This window comes from Thamnophis sirtalis, unplaced genomic scaffold (genome assembly GCF_051295495.1).
Source record: "Thamnophis sirtalis isolate CommonGarterSnake01/CBP01778 unplaced genomic scaffold, rThaSir2_p1.2 scaffold_5, whole genome shotgun sequence".
Lineage (NCBI taxonomy): Eukaryota > Metazoa > Chordata > Lepidosauria > Squamata > Natricidae > Thamnophis > Thamnophis sirtalis.
This window is the reverse complement of record NW_028261385.1, coordinates 70932240-70953343: the sequence shown is the minus strand read 5'-3', so window position 1 is coordinate 70953343 and position 21104 is coordinate 70932240. Positions and strand designations below refer to the sequence as shown.

Genomic DNA, 21104 nt, shown 5'->3' with positions numbered 1-21104 from the left:
ATTTGTGTAACAACTGCAGGACTCACTTAACTGCAGTGATTCACTTAACAACTGTAGCAAAACTCATTTACCATATTTTTCGGAGTATAAGAAACACCTTTTCCCCTCAAAAAAGAGGCTGAAAATCTGGGTGCATCTTATACACTGAATATAGCATTATTTTTGCCTCCTGAAACTACGCCCCCTCCACAAAAATGGTCTTTAGAAGGCTTGCAGAGTGCTCCTGGGGGCTGGGGAGGGCAAAGATGAGCAAAAAACAGGCCATTTTTTGCCACCCACAACCCCCAGGAGCACTCTATAAGCCTCCTAAAGGCTATGCATGCCCTTTTTTTGACAAAAAAACAGTCCATTTTTTGCTCGTTTTTGCCCCCCTCCCCCCAGCCCCCATGAGTACTCTACAAGCCTAAAGGCTATGTATGCCCTTAATTTTTTTGTCGAAAAATTGACCGTTTTGGGGAGGTCTGCAGTGTGCAAAAACTTTTTTAAAAAAATTGGCCTCTTTCAAAATCTTGATGTGTCTTATACTCCGGTGTGTGCTATACTACAAAAAAATACAGTAATAATTGCCTACTGAGCAACGAGAATTTTGGACTCAATTGTCGTTGTAAATTGAGGACTACCTGCATATATTATATTATTGATTGAACATTTTCATTCAAGAAATATTTGGCTTCTGTTAATGCATTTATATGGATCTCAGATGATTCAAAGCAAAGACCAGAAATTCTGAATTAATCTGAATTATAATCAAAGGTATATTGGGTTGTATCAAATGGTGTCCCTTTGTTGAATGTTCAATGGTCCAGTGAAGATTTCCATTATTGCCAGATTGCCAGTAGGAAATGAAGGGAGAATTGTTTAAAATTGCCTCTCCCCTTCAGCAGGTGGAAATTGAGAGCAGATAATTGACTACAATCTACCATAGTGATTATGTGACTACAATCCCGTTGACCTTTCTGTTTTTAACCTGCATGTTGCAGAATAAGTTCTATTTCTGGAGATAAAATTCCCATTGGCACTAATATTAATTATGTTCTTCTCATGTACATAATTGAATGAAGTAGATGGTAGAACAACAATAACCTGAGAGTTAACTTTGTAATTTTTGTCATGTAAATAATTTAAACTATATGTGCTGACAGAATTCATGCACAGAAAAAAGTAGCAATCTAGAAAAAATGAAGCAAAAGAATGAAAGGTATAAGCAAGATGTGGAGCGATATCATGAACGTCAGCACCATCTAGATTCAATTGCAATGCTAGAGAAAAAAAGGCCATTCGTGGTAAGTTCTTAATTTTTTTTAAAGAGATTTGAAAATGTATTTTTAAACACAAATACACATTGACCTACACATGCACAAAAGCAAGGCTAACATAGCAAGAAAGTGTTGGAAGCTAATCAAATGTCAAATATCTGTAATCTATTTTGTCCAACAAATGTCTGCTCAAGGTAACAAAGAAGGGAGATTGCAAGCTGTTTGTAAGTGTTTTAAATATGCCCTTTTGATAATTTCCATAATTATCAAATGCAGAATAAATTATTAAAATAGTAACATTTTCAAAATGAAATTATGAAAAATTTACTTTTTCTCACGTCTCCCAATTTGCATCTAATATGTATCTCCTAAAATTCTTCTTTTCTTGGAATTGAGTTAAGATTTTGTTTTCATCCTGCAACCTGATTTGAGCATTTTAGAACAGTGCGGAGGATGGAGGGGGAAGCAGTGCCTTCCCGGGCCCCATTTTTGATTCCAGGAGGGAAGCCTGCTAGCACCAAAACGGGGGGGTGGAGTGCGGCACACCTGCCAGTTTTTGGTCCCAGGAGGCTTCAGGGAGGCCTGTTAGCACCAAAACGGTAGTTGCATGCGCATGTGCGGGGGTGTGTGTGGGGCACACACATGCATGGTGGGATGGGGCCTGAATGGGGCATTGGATTATGAGTGCCGGCACACACATGCACATGCACGCTTTTAGCACCCGTGGGGAAAAAAGGTTCTCCATCGATGGTCCAGGCCATAGCCATGATAATCTTTGGGAATCTCCCGCCCAAGCATTAATCAGGCCTAATTCTACTTAGCTTCCGAGTATAGGCAAGACCAGCTACAAACTGTAAAATGACAACTGTGACAAATGAAAAGTAACCCCCAGGAGCACGTTCATTATAGTGGGGTTAATGTTTTGGAAACCTTTCTACTCTCTCTATATAAGGAAGGATCTCTTCAGCCTATTTTATGATAATGAATTGTAAGAAAAGAAATAAACAGTCTAAATTCCTTGCTGAACAGAGAATTCCCCTTGTGAAATCTGTTGATTTAGATTTACAAGATTCTTTACAATGTTTTTAGTACCAATTCTCTTAGTTGTTATTTTTTTAGAGTAATATGTTGCATAAGTGAGATGATTCTCTATTGTGGCAAGTCAAAACAGATTAATCCACCATCTGCTTGGTTCCGGCCCTTGGATGTGTGTGTCGAAGGGCCTGCCGGTGAATTCGGCGGCCGGGGGAGAGGGCGGAGGAACCATAGATGCGGGAGTGGGCCAGAATATTGGGGTCATATTGGGGAGGGGCAGATATGGCGGGAACTTCAGGGCAAGCCATTACCGGGGAAGGAGGGTTCCCTATGTCAGAGGGATCCCTCCTTCCGGCCCTGTGAGTTCCACTCCAAGGCCAGATGGCGTGAGTAGTCAGGACCCTGGTCTCAGGTTGCTGTTGCTAAATGCCAGGTCTGTGGTTCACAAGGCTCCCCTCGTCCAGGACCTAATTGTAGACGAGGGGGCAGACCTGGCATGTATTACTGAAACCTGGCTGGGCCCGGAGGGAGGAGTCCCCCTCACCGAAATGTGCCCAGAGGGTTTTCAGGTGCTTCATCAACCGCGATCCCAGGGAAGGGGCGGGGGAGTGGCCATTGTTATCCGACAGTCTTTAGTTCCTCGTAGGATCCCTGCTCCGGAGCTTGTCGGGTGTGAGTCCTTGCTTGTGAAGATGGACCTTGCAGGTCAAGTGGGCTTGTTGTTAACGTACCTGCCTCCCAACAGTGTGACGACAGCCCTCCCCTCGCTCCTCGAGTCAGTAGCTGAGCTGGCAGTTGAGTTCCCCAGACTTATGATACTGGGGGACTTCAATCTGCCTTCACTTGGCAAACACTCTGACGGAGCGCAGGAGTTCATGGCTTGCATGACAGCCATGGGCTTGACCCAAGTAATCCAGGGTCCGACTCACTCAGCGGGTCACACACTCAACCTCGTATTTCTCTCGGAGCAGTGGAGCTGTGATCTTGGTTTGAGGGGTAGTGAGATCTTGCCCCTGTCCTGGTCGGACCACTTCCTACTGAGGCTCAACTTTTGGAGAGCAATCCCCCGCTGTAGGGAGGAGGAACCGATTAGGTGGTTCCACCCCAGGCGTCTTATGGATCCTCAGGGTTTCCAGACGGCGCTTGGTGTTATTCCTGATATTCTCGCCCGCAGTCCAGTGGAGACCTTAGTTGCTGCTTGGAACTCGGCAGCGTCTGAGGCTCTCCACCGGATTGCGCCTTTACGGCCGATCTGCGGCAGTGGATCCAGGAGGGCCCCTTGGTTTACCGAGGACCTCCGGGAGATGAAGCGCCAAAAGAGACGCCTAGAGCGCCGCTGGAGGTCCAGTAAATCCGAGTCAGACCGAGCACTATTAAAAGCTTGCATCGGAGCATACCTCTCGGCAATACGGACAGCCAAGAACACCTATATTGCTGCTCTGATAGTGTCTGCTGAGTCACGCCCTGCCGCCTTGTTTAGGGTGACCCGCTTCCTCCTAAATGGGAGGGTTGCGGATAATCCCCTACAAGGTAGAGCAGAGGAATATGTCCAGTTCCTCGCGGACAAAGTTGCTCGGCTTCGGATGGACCTGGACTCCAATTGCGCAGAGCCAGCCGGGGTACCGGGGGAATGCCTTGAACGACATCTCTGGACTGACTTTCAACTTGTTGCTCCTGATGAAGTGGACAAGGCCATGGGAGCGGTGAGTGCCACCACGTGTGTACTGCACCCGTGCCCCTCCTGGCTGGTCGTGAACAGCAAGGAGGTGACACGGAGCTGGATCAGGTGATGGTGAATGCCTCTCTTTGGGAGGGCTTCTTTCCGCCAGCATTGAAGACAGCGGTGCTGAGACCCCTCCTGAAGAAGCCATCGCTGGATCCAGCCATTTTGAATAACTACCGTCCAGTCTCCAACCTCCCCTTTATTGGGAAGGTTGTTGAGAAAGTGGTAGCCTCTCAGCTCTGACGGTCCTTGGACGAAGCCGATTATCTGGATTCCTTTCAGTCCGGATTCAGGCCTGGCTACAGCACGGAAACCGCTTTGGTCGCACTGACTGATGATCTCTGGAGAGCCAGGGATGGAGGTCATCCCTCCATCCTAGTGCTTCTTGACCTCTCAGTGGCCTTCGATACCATCGACCATGGTATCCTTCTGCGACGGTTACGAGAGGTGGGGATGGGAGGCACCGTTTTTCAGTGGTTCTCCTCCTACCTCTCGGACAGGTCGCAGTCGGTGTTGGTCGGGGGGCAGAGGTCGACCCCTAGGCCCCTGAAATATGCGGTCTCACAGGGTTCGGTCCTATCCCCCCTCCTGTTTAACATCTACATGAAGCTGCTGGGTGAGATCATTTGACGGCACGGGATAAAATACCATCAATACGCGGACGATACCCAGTTGTATCTGTCCGCCCCGTGCCAACTCAGTGAAGCGGTTGACGTGATGTGCCAGTGCCTGGAGGCTGTCAGGGTCTGGATAGGGGTTAACAAGCTTGCACTCAATCCAGACAAGACCGAGTGGCTGTTGTGTTTCCCTCCCAAAAATTTGGTTAGTATTCCATCACTCAGGCTGGGGGGTGAAATTTTATGCCCCTCAGACAGGGTTTGCAATTTGGGAGTCCTCCTGGACCCACAGCTGACTTTAGAACACCATTTGTCGGCTGTGACCAGGGGGCATTTGCCCAGGTTCGCCTGGTGCACCAATTGCATCCCTACCTGAACCGGGAGGCACTCACAACAGTCACTCATGCCCTCGTGACCTCAAGACTGGACTACTGCAATGCGCTCTACATGGGGCAGCCCTTGAAGAGCATTCAGAGACTTCAGCTCATCCAGAATGCAGCCGCACGAGCGATTGTGGGTGCACCTCGGTACACCCACGTTACACCTATCCTCCGCGAGCTGCACTGGTTACTGATTGGTCTCCAGATACGCTTCAAGGTGCTAGTCGTCCCTTATAAAGCCCTTCATGGTATTGGACCTGGGTACTTGAGAGACCGCCTGCTGCCAATTACCTCCCAAAGACCCATTAGATCACACAGGGCTGGCCTCCTCTGGGTTCCGTCTACCAGCCAATGCCATCTGACTACTACGCGGGGGAGGGCCTTCTCTGTGGCAGCTCCGGCCCTTTGGAACGAACTCCCCGCAGAGATTCGGACCCTCACCTCTCTCCAGGCCTTCTGAAAAGCCGTTAAAACCTGGCTTTGTCGGCAGGCCTGGGGTTGATGAGTTCCCTTCCCCTCTCGATTTGTGTGTCTGTTGGTTATTTTTAAATGCTTGTATTTGTAGTTTTTGTGTTTCCCTTTCCCCCTTTGGGTTTGTGCGCCGCCCTGAGTTCCGCTGGGAATAGGGCGGCATATAAATAAAACGAAACCTAAACCAAACCTAAACCTGCTTGAACTCTGATTGTACCAGTTTTTCTTTTAATTCAAGAAAAACATTATGCTGCTCCCACTTTAAATATCATGAACACTATTTTAAAGTCATAGTGTTTCATTTTGCTGTAATATTTTAAAACCTGACTGCTTCTATGCTTCAATATCAGGCAAATTGAGACATGCCTTTTTAAGTAAATACTATTGAATATTACAAAAAGGTTTGAGTGAGAGTCCAGAATTTGATTAGCTACATAAAATTTAATTCTTGAATATGATTTGTATAGCATCAATCTGCTGCTATTTAAAAAAGTAAGAAAAATACCTTTGAAATTATAATCCCCAAATTAAATTCATAATACTTTTAAAATGCTAATGTCAGGGTTCCAAGTAATACACGCATAGCAAACAGAATTCCAAGACAGGTAGTTTCCTCAGAATAGTTTTATTTGACATATCATATTGGCACAAGCTAGTGAAAACCCTCTCTGAATATTCCCATGGATTTCACCTAATTAAAAGTAAATGTTTTTCCCCTTTCCCAAACAGTCACATGGTCCAGTCAAGGTCCTGTCTGGTTACCTGGCAACTTTCCTCTTCTGACCAGCTGTGAAAATGTCCTTGATTTCCAGTATTTTGTTTTGACTACAAAACCCCAGCTATCTCTCCCCACCCCCCTTCCTATCCTTCAGCTCCAATGTGGCAACACTGAAGCCTTAAAATGCCCAGGTCAGGTCATCTTCAGGGTTGACAGCTACATTGTTTCCTTTAGCTTGTTTGAGAAATTCATGGATATTTAATGCATAGCAGTCATCTTGACAAAAATAAACTGTTTTAAACGTTGAAAAAAGGAAAAGTTTACAAGACAATGAAATATTTGTTATATATATATACATACATACATACATACACACACACACACACACACACACACACACACACACACAGACCAACAAGTAGTTCATGTTCGTTAAAAAGCAAACAGTTGTGCAAGTATTACAAACAGCAAACTCACTATAAAATTGTTCAGGCACTTAACATTTATGCAGTGTTGTAATTCTGATCATAATGTCAAATAAAAATCTAGCTAACAGTGCAGTATAACAGAGCATTTCTCCATCTGGTGGTCTCTTGATGAAGGCTGTGTTATTTTTCCTTTGCAAAAGGAATGCCTAGTTAAGCTATTTCGGTTCAAGGTAACGTATAGTAATTATATAAATATGAAATGTGAGCAAAGAAGCAAAATCAGGTAGTATCACCCTATAGTTGGTGCAGTATCACTAATTATTTTGCATGCATTGCTTTTTAGATATATGAAGAAACACGGAAGCTGTATGAAGAGGCTAAAAAAAAACGAGATAGACAGAAGGAAGATTTAAAAAAATTGAAACAGACTCAGGCTCCTATGATTCATGAGATGAAAGAAGCCGAGAAACAATGTGCAAAACTGGAAGACAACATCAAGGAAAAGGTATGTTTTAGAGTCATTGTATCACATTTGCATGAAATCTTAAGTCAAAATGATTAATATACATAAAAAAGTTACAGGAATGTAGCCTGTAGTCATGAAATTTAAAATTGAAACAGTTTATTAAAAACTCTCAGAGGTAATTGGGTTAAAATCATAGAAGAAAAGATTTCATGCAATTTAGTTGTCCAACAAGCCTCCATTTCAAGATTAATGCATTATGGGAAAGCATTCTCTAGATCAGCTATTAATCTGACATCCTGTGGATGTTAATTGATAATTTGTAATTAATCACAGTACTTGAACATTGTTAGGATAAAGTGATAATTAGCTTTAGCAGAATTTAAACCATCAAATGTGTTCTGCAGCCCTGGGACTTGGAAATCATAAATTGACTGAATCTCTAATTCAACAAACCAAAAGGTCTGTTCTTTAAATAAGTTGAAGGTCTTATCCCAGGGTGTAAGTTTTCTTCTGTACCAGTGTCTTTGTTCCATTCTGCAACTGGAGAAAATATAACTTAAGACAGTTAACTAATTCCATTTTTAGTGTTGTGTTGGTTGAAAGTTTAGAATATTGAACGAGTGCATGTAAACTTCTGCCAAGCATTCTTTTTAAGGCATTCACTATTATTTTTTCTGCTTGTGGAAGTCTATGATATCTCAGTGCAGTACTCACTGAGAGGAAAACAGAAATTTGGTCTCAGTCTGTGATATCTCAGTCCAGTAACTTTACCTGTAACCCAAACAGAAACCCTGTTCTTAATAAATATTTCCAGTTTAGGTTGAATCCTTAAAATGATTCCATAAGACTTCAGCTGTTCAAATTGCAGTTGATAAACTCAACAATAATAGTTTACAGATTTGTATCAAGTGATAATTATTCTCCATGAACTATAAAGAGCTATAAAGAACAAACTATATACAGTCTGTTCACATTAAAAATGTGGCATGCTCATACTCTTGGGTGCTATATTAATTGGTAAATTCACTCACTAGAACACACTGCTTACTTAAAATTCTCTCATACAGATTGCAGCCATCAAAGAAACATCTCAGAAATGTAAACAGCAACAGGATGCTTTGGAGAAAAAAGACAAGCAAGTAAGTTTTTTACTCCCTTAAAAGGCTTTGACTTGTAGTTGCAGGTAGTTCTCACTTAACACTGGTAATTGCGACTGATAACTCCCTTGCTAAGCAATGTGGTTGTAAAGCACAGTATCATGTGATCACATCAATTTATGTGCGTAGTTGAGGCAGTTCCAGTTGCCATCATTAGGTGAATCCTGTGTGGTTGTAGCATTCAGTGGTCACGTGATCACCATTTGTGACTTCCTGCCAGCTTCCCCATTGATTTTGCTTGTTGGAACCCAGGAGAGAAGATCACAAATAGCAGTCACATGATCACAGGACACAGCAATTTTCATAAGTGTGAGTTGGTTGCCAAGCATCAAAATTGCAAACACAGCAAGAATGCTGTGACAAGTACAACCTTGTGGTAAGATGAGCAACCAACAAATCAGATATATGATAGATAGATGATAGATAGATAGATAGATAGATAGATAGATAGATAGATAGATAGATAGATAGATAATGTTATAAGGAAACATTGTAAGTCACCTTATTTAGCACCATTATAACTTTGAAGTCACTGTTTGAGTGGCTTTTAAATGGAGATTACCTGTAGTAGCATTGTGTTGCTGACAGACTTGACAAAATAGGTTCTTGTTCCCCTCTAATCTCTCACCTGTCACCCAAACTTCAACCTCAGGGGGGTGAAGTGGGAAAAAGAGGAGTCCCATTGTATGAATGGCAATCTGCAATATTAATTCAATCTTGTCATAACCTTCAAGAATATAAATGTTGAATTTTACTATGATAATAATAATTGTAAAAGTAATAAGTTACTTTTACAATTACTTCAGGGGTCTTAAAGTGTAATACAATGCCCTCCTAAAATGAGTTATGTATATCACCCAGGCAAAGCACTTTCTAATTCTGTCAACTTGCTCTAGTCTTTACTTGTCTGGGCAAGCTTATTGTGGACTGGTGCAGGCAGAGTTTGTACAGCACTCAGGATTTCCTTAGATCAACGGTATCAAACTGGTAGCCCGCAGGCCGGATGCATCATGCGTAGGCTACGGCTACCCCAGCTCCCCAAAGGGAAAAATCATCACGTGACAGCAATGTGACGCTGTGAATTTGACACCCAAGCCCTATATCAAGTCCACTGTGACTGCACCCTAGCAAAGGTGGAGCAGGTTTTGACTATGCTGCTCCTTTTCCAGTTTAAGCCTGATTAGCCAAAAAAATAATAATGTTTGCATCCAGTCCTCCAGTTGTTTGTGACCCCTTCAATGACCACTGTTCACAATTTGAGAATCTCCAACGTCGGTAATTTTTAACAATCATTTTATTCCATACACAGTATCTATTGTAGAGTATATTGACTTTTTTAAAAAAATACATTTTAGATAAGAGGTGAGCACCTTGGAATTATAGAACACAGATACTTTCTTTGAATATTTGGCTGCATCATTTCCCATAGTTATATATGCCATCCCATTTTGTTTACTTTACTTCTACTATGCAAAATAATAAGCTTGGAATCACTCATATTTGAAATTTTGGAATTGTGTGACAGAACAACTTTCATTGTGGTAGTAAGAGTAATTAAAACAGTAAGTCTTTTGCGATTTTATAATGAAATTTTTTTTATTGGCATTTCTGGAGAATATTTCTTTGCATTTTTTAGATTGAAGATATTAAACAAGCTTTAAGGATGAAACGAGAGGCAGAAATTGATCGGCAGAAGAGAATACAAAATACTCGTAAGATGATAGAAGACTGGACCAATGAGCTTAAAAACACAGATAATGCTGAGAACATTCAGCCTTTAATGAATTCTCTTAATGCCAACCTTAGACAGTTGGAGGAAGAGAAGGCAAATATTGATGGTGAATTAAATGATCTCCGTAGGGAAAGGGAGAACTTGCTAAAAGAAAGAAAAGGTAAAAGTGCTGAAGTATATTTTTGCCATACATACAACCTGAGTTCCAAACAAATAAACATATATTGATAAATGACAACCTACCTTCTCTGTCCAGAGAAGGACTGAGATCCAAGCAATTTGTTTGTAAACTTTGGATCCTGGCATCAACCAAGCATTTCTGTCTGAATGTCTTTAATTTTTCACATTATACTTCTTTATGGAATATTCCTAGAAATTCTAATATTAGCTAGATGTTGGGGAATAGTTTTGGGGAATGAGATTTATAAGTATGTGAAAATATCTTGGATTTTGTCTTATTCTCTAGTTATAATTTATATTAACGATAATCAGTTGAAGAAAAGGGTGGTTATTACTATGAGAGCTAGATTCTTAGACATCTTTTGAATAGCAATTATTATACATTTATTTTCTGGTGAAAATTCAGCAACTCTTATTGGATAATCTCATAGGAATAGTTCATAAATCTCCATTAAGTTCTTACAAACATTAACCTCTGTTAGAAGAACAGAAAAGTATCCAATTAAGTATGCCTTCACTGTCTGTTAGTAAAGTTGGAGGAAAGCTTTATTTGCAATCATATATACAGTAAATATTTCAGGGTTATTAAAATTACAGGTATAGCAGATCGCATTGCTCAATTTGAAAATCTGATGAATATAAAGGAAGAGAAGCTGAAAGGGAGATTCCACGATACACATGATGCTCTTATGTGGCTAAGACAGAATAGAGACCGATTTAAAAGAACCGTCTGTGACCCTGTGTTGCTTTCAGTAAGCTGACTCACTTCAGTGTTATTACTAAAAATTAATCATTACTTCCGTTATAATCTTATTTTTAAAAACTTTTCTAAATAATCCATTATTTTATTATCAACTGGGATATGTGTATTAAGACATCTTAAGTTAGCTATTTCGATATAATTTGTCACATGAAATTTAAGTATAAAATATCAAACCAAAGTTTTTTATTCTGATGCTTTATTATATGCCTGTGTTATAAAGAGCATTCTAAAAAATGTCAGAATTGTGATACATTAACATTTTAATTATTTAATTTTGAGGTTATATCATCATGCTTATTATGTGAAGGTAATAATATGCTCACAAATTGTAACCTTTGAATGGGGATTCATTGCATTAGCAATAACAATAGCAGTTAGACTTATATACTGCTTCATAGGGCTTTCAGCCCTCTCTAAACGGTTTACAGAGTCAGCATATTGCCCCCAACAACAATCCGGGTCCTCATTCATTGTAGCATTCATGGCTACAATATATATGAAGTATAACAACTTTCTTTAATGGATACTGTTCAGTATAGATCGTTGGAGAAGAGTTGCACTGTTTTGTGAAGACCCTCCAAACTGACTTTCTGCTCTGTACAGTCAAAGCTGTATTGATTGATATGTAAGAAGCCTTTTACAATAATGTTCTACAGCAGCGGTCCCCAAACTTGGCAACTTTAAAAGTTGTGGACTTCAACTCCCAGAATGCTGACTGGAGAATTCTGGGAGTTGAAGTGGGGACCCCTGTTCTATAGCAACATATTATGTGGAGGGAATAGTGTACATTATTTAAAAATTATTAAATGCAAATATTTTTGTAACTTTAGTTTCTTCTTATTTAGATCAATATGAAAGATAATAAACACTCTAAATATGTAGAAAATCACATTTCTGCTAATGACATGAAGGCCTTTGTCTTTGAATTGAAGGAAGATATGGAAATATTTTTAAAGGAGGTAAAGTTCTGTTAAATTGTTAGACTCTTTCTGTTTGGGAGACTTAATAATAAGTAGGCGCTTGGCACCTAGCACTGTATGTCATTACTGGCATTATAGTAGCACTAACATTGCTTAATTAAATAGCATTTCCACCAACAGCCAGAAATTGTCTTGTTGAGAAAGTAGAATTGGGGAGGGGGATCTATTCTGTTCAGCAATAAAGATGAATATTTGAAGCTTCAGGTTACACAGAGCAAGGACGGAGAGTTTCCTTACTCTTAGCTTGATGGACTGTTATTCTTGTTTACAATAATAATTCTGCTTTTAGTGGCCGATAAATCATTCAAAGGACATAAGATAGACACTACCAGGATCACCAGCAGGGTGATCACTAATGAGAAATTCTTGGAGTTGTATTATAGCAGTATAGAAAAAGCCATTCACCAACTTTGTCCTAATATCAAACTCTTGCTTGGTGCAAGATGCAGCTTCTTTTCAATACTGTCAACACACAGTAATAGTCTACTGTCTCCAGAGTAACCTATTTCATTTCTCTACACCTCTACAATGTGTGCAATCAGAATTGGATGCATTTCTTCACACAATTCATTTCACAGAATAAAGTAGAACCTATTTCCTACATCATGTGCATTTACTAATTGTAAGATTGTAGTAGATTTTTAAATATTTAATCATTGCTGGCTTTTGTTCAAGTTACAAGCAATTTTATGAATACTATTCTAAGACAGGTTTCCAATCTTAATAGGACTGTCTCCTTAACAGATGTAACAGTGCTCCTTCTGATACAGAGTTAATAATAATTCTCAAATACTTGTGAACAATTTTTGCTTAATTTTACCATTTGAAAAGAAAGCAAAAATATACATAGAATTTAGTACTTTAATTATCTTATACAGGTAGTCTTTGCTTAACAACCACAATTGATACCGGCAAAGTGTCACTAAGTGCCATGATTGCTCATGAAATACCTTGTACTCGTGACATGCTTATGACCTCACTGCTGCTTTGGTTGTTAAGTGAATCCCCATGGTCAATTCAATTCAATTTATTAAATTTATATGCTGTCCTTTTCCCCCGAAGGGGACTCAGGGCGACTCACAACTCGAACCGGGGAGGGGAATACAGACAAGAGATTTAAAAACAACAACATAACAATATATAATTTAAAAACTCACAACAGTCATACCATTCGAGACGGGGGCAACAGCTCTTTAGCCCCAGGCCTGTCGGAACAACCAGGTTTTGAGAGCTTTGTGGAAGGCCTGGAGGGTGGTGAGGGTTCGAATATCCACGGGGAGTTCGTTCCAGAGGGTCGGAGCAGCCACAGAGAAGGCTCTCCTCCGGGTAGTCGCCAGTCGACACTGGCCAGTGGATGGGATTCGGAGGAGGCCTAATCTGTGGGATCTAATCAGTCTAGTGGAGGTAATTGGCAGCAGGCAGTCTCTCAAGTATCCAGGTCCAATACCATGAACGGCTTTATAAGTAACGACTAGCGCCTTGAAGCGTATCCAGAGACCAATAGGCAGCCAGTGCAGCTCGCGGAGGATAGGTGTTACGTGGGTGAACCGAGGTACACCCACAATCGCTCGCGCGGCTGCATTCTGGACAAGCTGAAGTCTCCGAATACTCTTCAAGGGCTGCCCCATGTAGAGCACGTTGCAGTAGTCCAGTCTAGAGGTCACAAGGGGAACGAGTGACTGTTGTGAGGGCCTCCCGGTTCAGGTAGGGACGCAACTGGTGCACCAGGTGAACCTGGGCAAATGCCCCTCTGGTCACAGCCGACACGTGGTGTTCAAGAGTCAGCTGTGGGTCCAGGAGGACTCCCAAATTGCGAACCCTGTCTGAGGGGCGTACTGTTTGACCCCCCAGCCTGAGAGATGGAACACTTGGCCAATTAGTAGGAGGGAAGCACAGCAGCCACTCGGTCTTATCTGGATTGAGTACAAGCTTGTTAAGCCCCATCCAGTCCCTAACAGCCTCAAGGCACTGGCACATCACGTCAACCGCTTCATTGAGTTGGCACGGGGTGGACAGATACAGCTGCGTATCGTCCGCATACTGATGGTATTTTATCCCGTGCCGTCGAATGATCTCACCCAGCGGCTTCATGTAGATATTAAACAGGAGGGGGGACAGGACCGAACCCTGCGGCACCCCATAATTCAGGGGCCTAGGGGTCGATCTCTGCCCTCCGACTAACACCGACTGCGACCTGTCCGAGAGGTAAGAGGAGAACCACCGTAGGACAGTGCCTCCCACCCCCACCTCCCGCAGTCGTCGCAGAAGGATACCATGGTCGATGGTATCGAAGGCCGCTGAGAGGTCAAGGAGCACTAGGACGGAGGCATGACCTCCGTCCCTGGCTCTCCAGAGATCATTGATCAATGCGACCAAAGCGGTTTCCGTGCTGTAGCCAGGCCTAAATCCCGACTGGAAGGGATCTAGATAATCGGTTTTCTCCAAGGACCGCCGGAGTTGAAAGGCTACCACTTTCTCAACAACCTTCCCCACAAAGGGGAGGTTGGAGACTGGACGATAGTTGTTTAAGACGGCTGGATCCAAAGATGGCTTCTTCAGAAGGGGTCTCACCACCGCCGCCTTTAAAGTGTCATTCAGCAAGACATTATATGACTGTGACTTAGGTTTTACTTTGACAATCTTTATTAACTCTCCTTATCAGAGGTCAGGTATGAAGCACATAAGTAGAAATCGTGCCAGGAGGGTGCTGCGACTGTCACAAATGCGAGGATTGGTTGCAAAGCTTGGTGTTTTTTACACCAACACAAATTCAAATAGTTGCTAAATGAAGTAAGTGGTAATCAAGAACTGCTTGTATACAGTGGCAATGCAGAAAGAATATCCTTAGATTCAGAAAGAAATATCATACGCAATAATAATAATAATAATAATAATAATAATAATAATAATTTTATAATAATAATAAATAATTATAAATAATATATAATATTATAAATAATAATAATTATAAATAATAAATAATAATAATAATAAAAATTGCGGCACAATTCAGTAGCACAAATGATCCATTGGAATTTGTGCAAAAATTATAATATTAAAACAGCAACAAACTGGTGGGAACATCAGCCTGAAAAAGTCACCGAAAATCAGATGGTCAAGATCTTGTGGGATTTCCGTATACAAACTGACAAAATACTGGCGCATAATACACCAGACATCACACTGGTTGAGAAAAATAAGGTCACAATCATAGACATCGCAATACCAGGTGATAGCAGGGTCGCCGAGAAGGAACATGAAAAAATCGCAAGATACCAGGACTTAAAAATCGAAATTCAACGACTATGGCACAAACCAGCAGTGGTAATTCCAGTGGTAATTGGCACACTGGGTGCTATTCCAAAAGCACTGGAATTACATTTAAAACAGTTAAAAATTGACAAAATCACCATCAGTCAAATGCAAAAAGCTGCACTGCTTGGATCTGCACGCATATTACGAAAATACGTTACGACGTCCTAGGCCCCTGGGTGGGGCCCGACTAGTAACCAATGCCAAATCCGGTGAAACAACTGGCCGCTGTGATACAATTGCATAATAATAATAATTTTTAAGATAAATGAATTCACATTTTCTTTATTGGTGCAACCTATTGTAGATGCGGGATAATCGCAAACTAAGAGTGAATGCTGTATGTGCACCTACTGAATCATTTGCTGAAAAAAGACCTTTAAAACCAATTGAAGAACTGTAGTAAGTATTACAGCTCTATGTTAAGATAGATAAATAAAATGTGTGTTACTATATAAAAGTGATATACAGTGCTTGATTTGGTAGTTTTATCTTTTATAGTTTTTTGTTTCTACTTGTTTATTTGCACCACGTTTTTTATTATTTTTACAAGTAACAAGATGTTGAACATATCCAGCACAACTTCCTCCTCCTATTTTCCCCACAATAGCAACCCAGTGAGGTATATTGGGCTGAGAGAGAGTGACTGGCCCAAAGTCACCAACTAGCTTTCTTGGTTTGTCTATAAATATTCCAAGAATTGCATATGTCTACTTTTTGACTGTTGTTTTCTTTTGAAATTAAATAATGTTTTTTACTTGATAACATAGTTTCTAACTTGTAAATAAAATTAACTTATTTGATTAGAAAAATCAACACAATTAGATTATGGTACAATTATAACCTGAAAAAAATTGCACTATTTAGTTTTTGTACTGCATAATGTTTGTTTTAGTAAATGTAAGATGCTTCCTGTCCACACATTTCTATCTCCGCTTCATTGCTCTGGGAATATATGTATTAATAGTAACAGAAAAGCTGTCTACCTGTTTCTCTTCTCTTTTTTTTTTCAGCCGATACGGATTTTTCTCTTACTTAAGGGAGTTATTCGATGCTCCCCTTCCTGTGATGAATTATCTGTGTCATCAGTATCATATTTATGAGGTTCCTGTAGGAACAGAGAAGACTAGGAATATGATTGAAAGGGTGAGATGCATGTCTGAACATCTCCATTGCCAGCTGAGAGACAAAAACAATAGTGATCCATGGTGAAATGCCAAAAAAGATTTCATTAACCAAATATTATGAGAGTAACAAAGAAAGATACACCATCCATCTCCTTTCAGCTTGCCAGGAAATTCCTTAGCTGACAGCAGCTAGACTTCCTGGAGCTGCAGATAACTTCTTTACTTCCTGTTGTATTCATTTTGTCACTTGTTTTTGTGTACAGGTAATAAAGGAAACAAAACTTAAGCAAATCTACACAGCAGAAGAAAAGTACACAGTAAAAATATCCCGTTATACAAACCAGTCTGTTTCCACTAATACATCACTGAGGCCAGCACAGTATCTTACTGTTACAGTGGATGCAGATAAAAGAAGACAGTTAGAAGACAAAAAAAATGTAAGTTAATTTCTGTAATGTTTCAAGAAAGCAAGATTCCATTTTTATTTGAAGTTTTGGGTGTTTTTAATTCTAAAATGTCTTTGTCCTTTGTAGTTTTTCTGTTCTTTTATTTGTATATCATGGAATATTTCCTTTTTTAAAAAATAACACTTTTACTATTTAATATTAGCAGTATCAGTTAATTCTCTTCCTAATGGCAAATATTTAATCTTTTCATACGTGGACTGAGTCTACAATTTTTCTAGCAGTTTCAGAAAATATACCATTATAGAAAAAGCCAAGTATATCTTGCTTCTGAAAATGGTGGCATATCCAGAATAGACACAATAGGAAGAGATACATATTCAGTACATAATGATTTAGAATAACAAACCATAGGAGAGATGCATACAATTTAAAATAGTACTAATGATAAAATCATGTGTTACAATGATGAACAATAAAACAGATGCACATACAAATTCTATCAGGATATGAAAAAATATTTTCAGAACTGGATAACTTTAAACTAGCTTATTTTTCATGTTCAGTCATGCCTTTGTCTTAAAAATAGCAAAGAGACCAAACTACTACCAGGTTCAATCCTCTTTAGTATGCTCCTTCATAAATAAATAAAATGTGTTGATTTATTTCCTTTCTCTCTGTTTTCACACTTAAATTTGGAAAAGTGCTGTTATGCTTGATCCTTCTTTCTTTCATTCAGTTACTAGCAGTATTACTTTCATCTTACTATGAATCAAATCATTATAACCTATGACTTCTAGTACTCATTATTGTTTTGAAAATATATTGGCAATCTGGGTTATGAATTTTTCTCACTTTAACTTATAGTTGTAGACCAATTCATACTTCTTAAATAGCTTACTTATAGTAGTCAGGGTAGAATTTCATTTGAGAATCTTGGAGAGCCTAGAGCCGGGATGGCAAATCTATGGCACATGTGCCACAGGTGGCACGCAGAGCCCACTCTGCAGGCATGCCAGCCATTGCCCCATCCCAGTTCCACAGCGCATGCATCTTTGGGTCTCTGCTGCACATGCATGGAGGGTGGGACGCATGTGTAGGGGGCGCTCACATTGCATTCTGGGGCCTTGTGCAGTGCCCCTGTGTCCCGTTTTGGCTTCCAGATTGGTACAGGAGGTCTTCCAGGCCCAAAACGCGGTGCGGGGGACACCCACACACAAACCCTCCCCATTTTGGCCTGGAAAGCCACCTGTACCAACTCTCAATCAAAAAATGGGCGAGGATGGGTGGTGTGCATGTGCGGGGGTGGGGCGCATGTACTGGGATGGGTGGAACGCAGGGGGTGCATTGCATTGCTTTCAGCATGCAATGACAAGGCTGGCCTAGAGATTCAGTAGAGGAGATATTGTGTGTATTTCCATTTTAAAGCTAGTGCAAGTTTTTAAAAACAAGGAATGTTGATAATTGGATAGTAAAAGAATTACTGTATTTTTTGGACTATTAAGATGCTCTGGACTATAAGAAACACCTGGGTTTTGGGGAGGAAAACATGGGGGAAAAATCTGCCTCTGTTTCCCAGCATTTTGCCTCCTAACAGCAAACAGCCTGGTCACCTTCAGCACAGTCCAATTTAGCATGAGTAGCTGATTGGTGGTTGGACCTGCCTCCCAGAATAACACCTATCAGCTGTTCCAGGTTGCGGGGATTACCACCTCTGCGCATCCCATTTTCAGCCTCCAAGTGTTCCGTTTTCATCCTGATGCATGGAGGTTAAAAATGGAGCATGTAGACGCAGTGATAGGTGGCGGCAATTCCTGCAGACTGAAACAGCTGATAGGCGGTATTCCTGGAGGCAGATCTAACCGCCAATCAGCTGCTCGTGCTAAATCGGGCTGTGCTGAAGCTAGCCAGGCTGTTGGGATTGCTGGGAGACAAAGGCCGAAGACTCTGGAGGGGCTTCGGCAACATTCGCTCTATAAGAACCACAGACATTTCCATCCACTTTGGGGAGGAGGAGTGCATCTTATATACCAAAAAATACAGTAATTGATTCTACTAGAATGTATGTAGATCAAGGTTGATGATGTTATCTAGTCAGATAATAAAACATTCTCAAGCCAACAGCCAAGCTCAGAGAGCATTATTATTAATAGAAAAGCTTCTATTGAGAACGTACACACTGTGTGTGTGTGTGTGTGTGTGTGTGTGTGCGTGCGTGTGTGCATGAATCCAAATAGTAAATTGTTACTTTCTTGAACATGAAAGTAAAATATGTATAATTTAAAGCAATCAGAGAAAACATTCTTAGTAAGATTGCACAGTAAAATGGTATTTTTCTTCTGCACTACTTATTATAGGAAATTAACAAGCAGTTACAATCATTGGATTCTCAAATGGCGTTACTCTCTGAGAAGCAGAAACACCTGGAATGCAGAGACAACCAACTCCGTCAACAGAAAAAGGAACTCTTGGAACAAAAAAATAAAAGAAAGCAATTAGAATCAAAAATTAGTATGAAATGTGATAGGTATGGATTTTAAATATTATATAAATTTACTTTAAAATCTAGGTAGAAAAATAGAATTTAGAAGATATCATCTAGTTCTTATCCTATGTAATATGCCTTCCAGGAAAAGAGATGACTGCCACAATTTTATGACAATGAATAGATAGTAGTTCTGTTTCCTTTACTGGAAAACAAAATCTTACAAGAAGACTGTTAAAACTGAAATACAAATATTACTAAGTTAGGTTATAGTTACATAATCATTTTCCCTTTAATTATTTATTCTCTTCAGTTATTTTTCCATGATTGTTTCTTCCTTTCAGCAGCATTCACCTTGTGGCTGTAATTTTTGCTTAAAGTTTTTCTCTCTTCACCCAACCTTCCCCATATAGTACTTACACATAGTCCTTGACTTACAACCACAGTTGAGATTGAAAATGTTGGATGTTGACTGAAGTGGTCATTAAATAAGGTATCATGCCTCAAAAAGCTGCATGCCAAAGGAACTCTGCTCTGCACAGGCCAAAATCCCAGCAGGCAGCCCTTTCGCTCTGAAAGAGGCTGGCTAAAAAAGGTCCGTTCCAAAATCCAAGCAGGATTTTAGATAATGGAGTATTTGCAACACAGGGCCTTTGCAGCCAGTTTGCAGCAACAAAAACCCTCTTGTTTTGGGGGACTGGCTGCAAACGCCCTATCCTGCCATTTGTAATTGCTTTCTTGTAAATCCAGGATACAGTTTAGGAGCTACTGCTGCTGCTAACACACTTGTGCAAAACTACAGGATGGTAAATTGAAGACTATCCAAATAGCAATATCCTTGGAATTTTAACTCTCAGGGTAATTAACCTTGTTACAGTGTGTAATACAGTGCATAATTTTATTTTTTTAGAATGTCTTTGCTGTAATAATTATCCTGAGCCTAAACATTATGTATACATTCAACTAAATACAGTTTGAGAAAATTGAGACAAGCATGACTTCAGAGGTGGGTTGCTGCTGGTTTTACTACCGGTTCACAACCCGTGTGCAACACACTCGCTTTTCAATGTAAATTGTTCTGCGCACATGCCCCAGCCTAGGGGCATGAGCGCAATCACTAAAATCCAAAATGGCAGCGGCCCAGCGGTGGTGAGGGAACTGGTTCGGGGGCGTGGCAGGCCTGGGTTGCTGCTGGTTCTGTGATTTAGGCCTCACTTCCACTACCGGTTTGGCTGAACCAGGTCGAACCAGCAGCAATCCATCTCTGGATGTCTTATACTGTTGTGTTGTCTGGGTGGAGAAACCTGTGCTAGTTTTAAAACATGTTGCGCTTAGTGGAAAAATTATAGGATAGATTTATTAAAGACATAATTGAGAATTAGTGTGATTAATATACAGTTACCAGTTGGTGTTAAACTAAACTTTGAGAGTTTAGGGACACCTGTACAGCATATTCCAATGATGATGATGATAATGATAATTTTCTACTTAAAGTAGCAATCTTGTTTTATAATTTTCCAAAATATTCCTGAAACATATTTGAACTGAGAGCAAAATAATAATTCACAAAACATTGTTCATAAATCTTTCTTATACAGTTTAAGACAGATGGAACAAGATGGCATCAATCTGGAAGAAGAATCTGAGCAAGCAAATGCTAAAATTAAGAAACTTAACACTCAGAAAGTAAAACTTGTAATTGATTTTATGCAATTAATAAAGGTAAGTACAGTTTCTGAAAAAGAAGAAATGCTCTTAATGTAATTGTATATTATAAAAACATTTAAATTATGAATTACTCTTTTTCATTCCTGTCACAAAGTTGGCTATTTTATATGATGATTACAACATGCAATGAATTTGGATAAAC

General features: G+C 40.3%; 1 protein-coding gene across 3 annotated transcripts in view; it reads left to right on the top strand.

Moving 5' to 3' along the window:
- Positions 1–21104, top strand: part of SMC5 (structural maintenance of chromosomes 5) — a 52388-nt gene that overhangs the window by 6274 nt on the left and 25010 nt on the right. For all 3 annotated transcript variants that reach the window (XM_014057175.2, XM_014057177.2, XM_087715997.1), the window contains 11 exons: positions 1143–1283; positions 6972–7133; positions 8162–8233; positions 9888–10143; positions 10761–10915; positions 11772–11885; positions 15526–15620; positions 16232–16364; positions 16609–16782; positions 19107–19276; positions 20833–20956. In XM_014057175.2, coding sequence (XP_013912650.2) covers positions 1143–1283; positions 6972–7133; positions 8162–8233; positions 9888–10143; positions 10761–10915; positions 11772–11885; positions 15526–15620; positions 16232–16364; positions 16609–16782; positions 19107–19276; positions 20833–20956 — 1596 coding nt within the window. The remainder of the gene's footprint in view (positions 1–1142; positions 1284–6971; positions 7134–8161; positions 8234–9887; positions 10144–10760; positions 10916–11771; positions 11886–15525; positions 15621–16231; positions 16365–16608; positions 16783–19106; positions 19277–20832; positions 20957–21104) is intronic.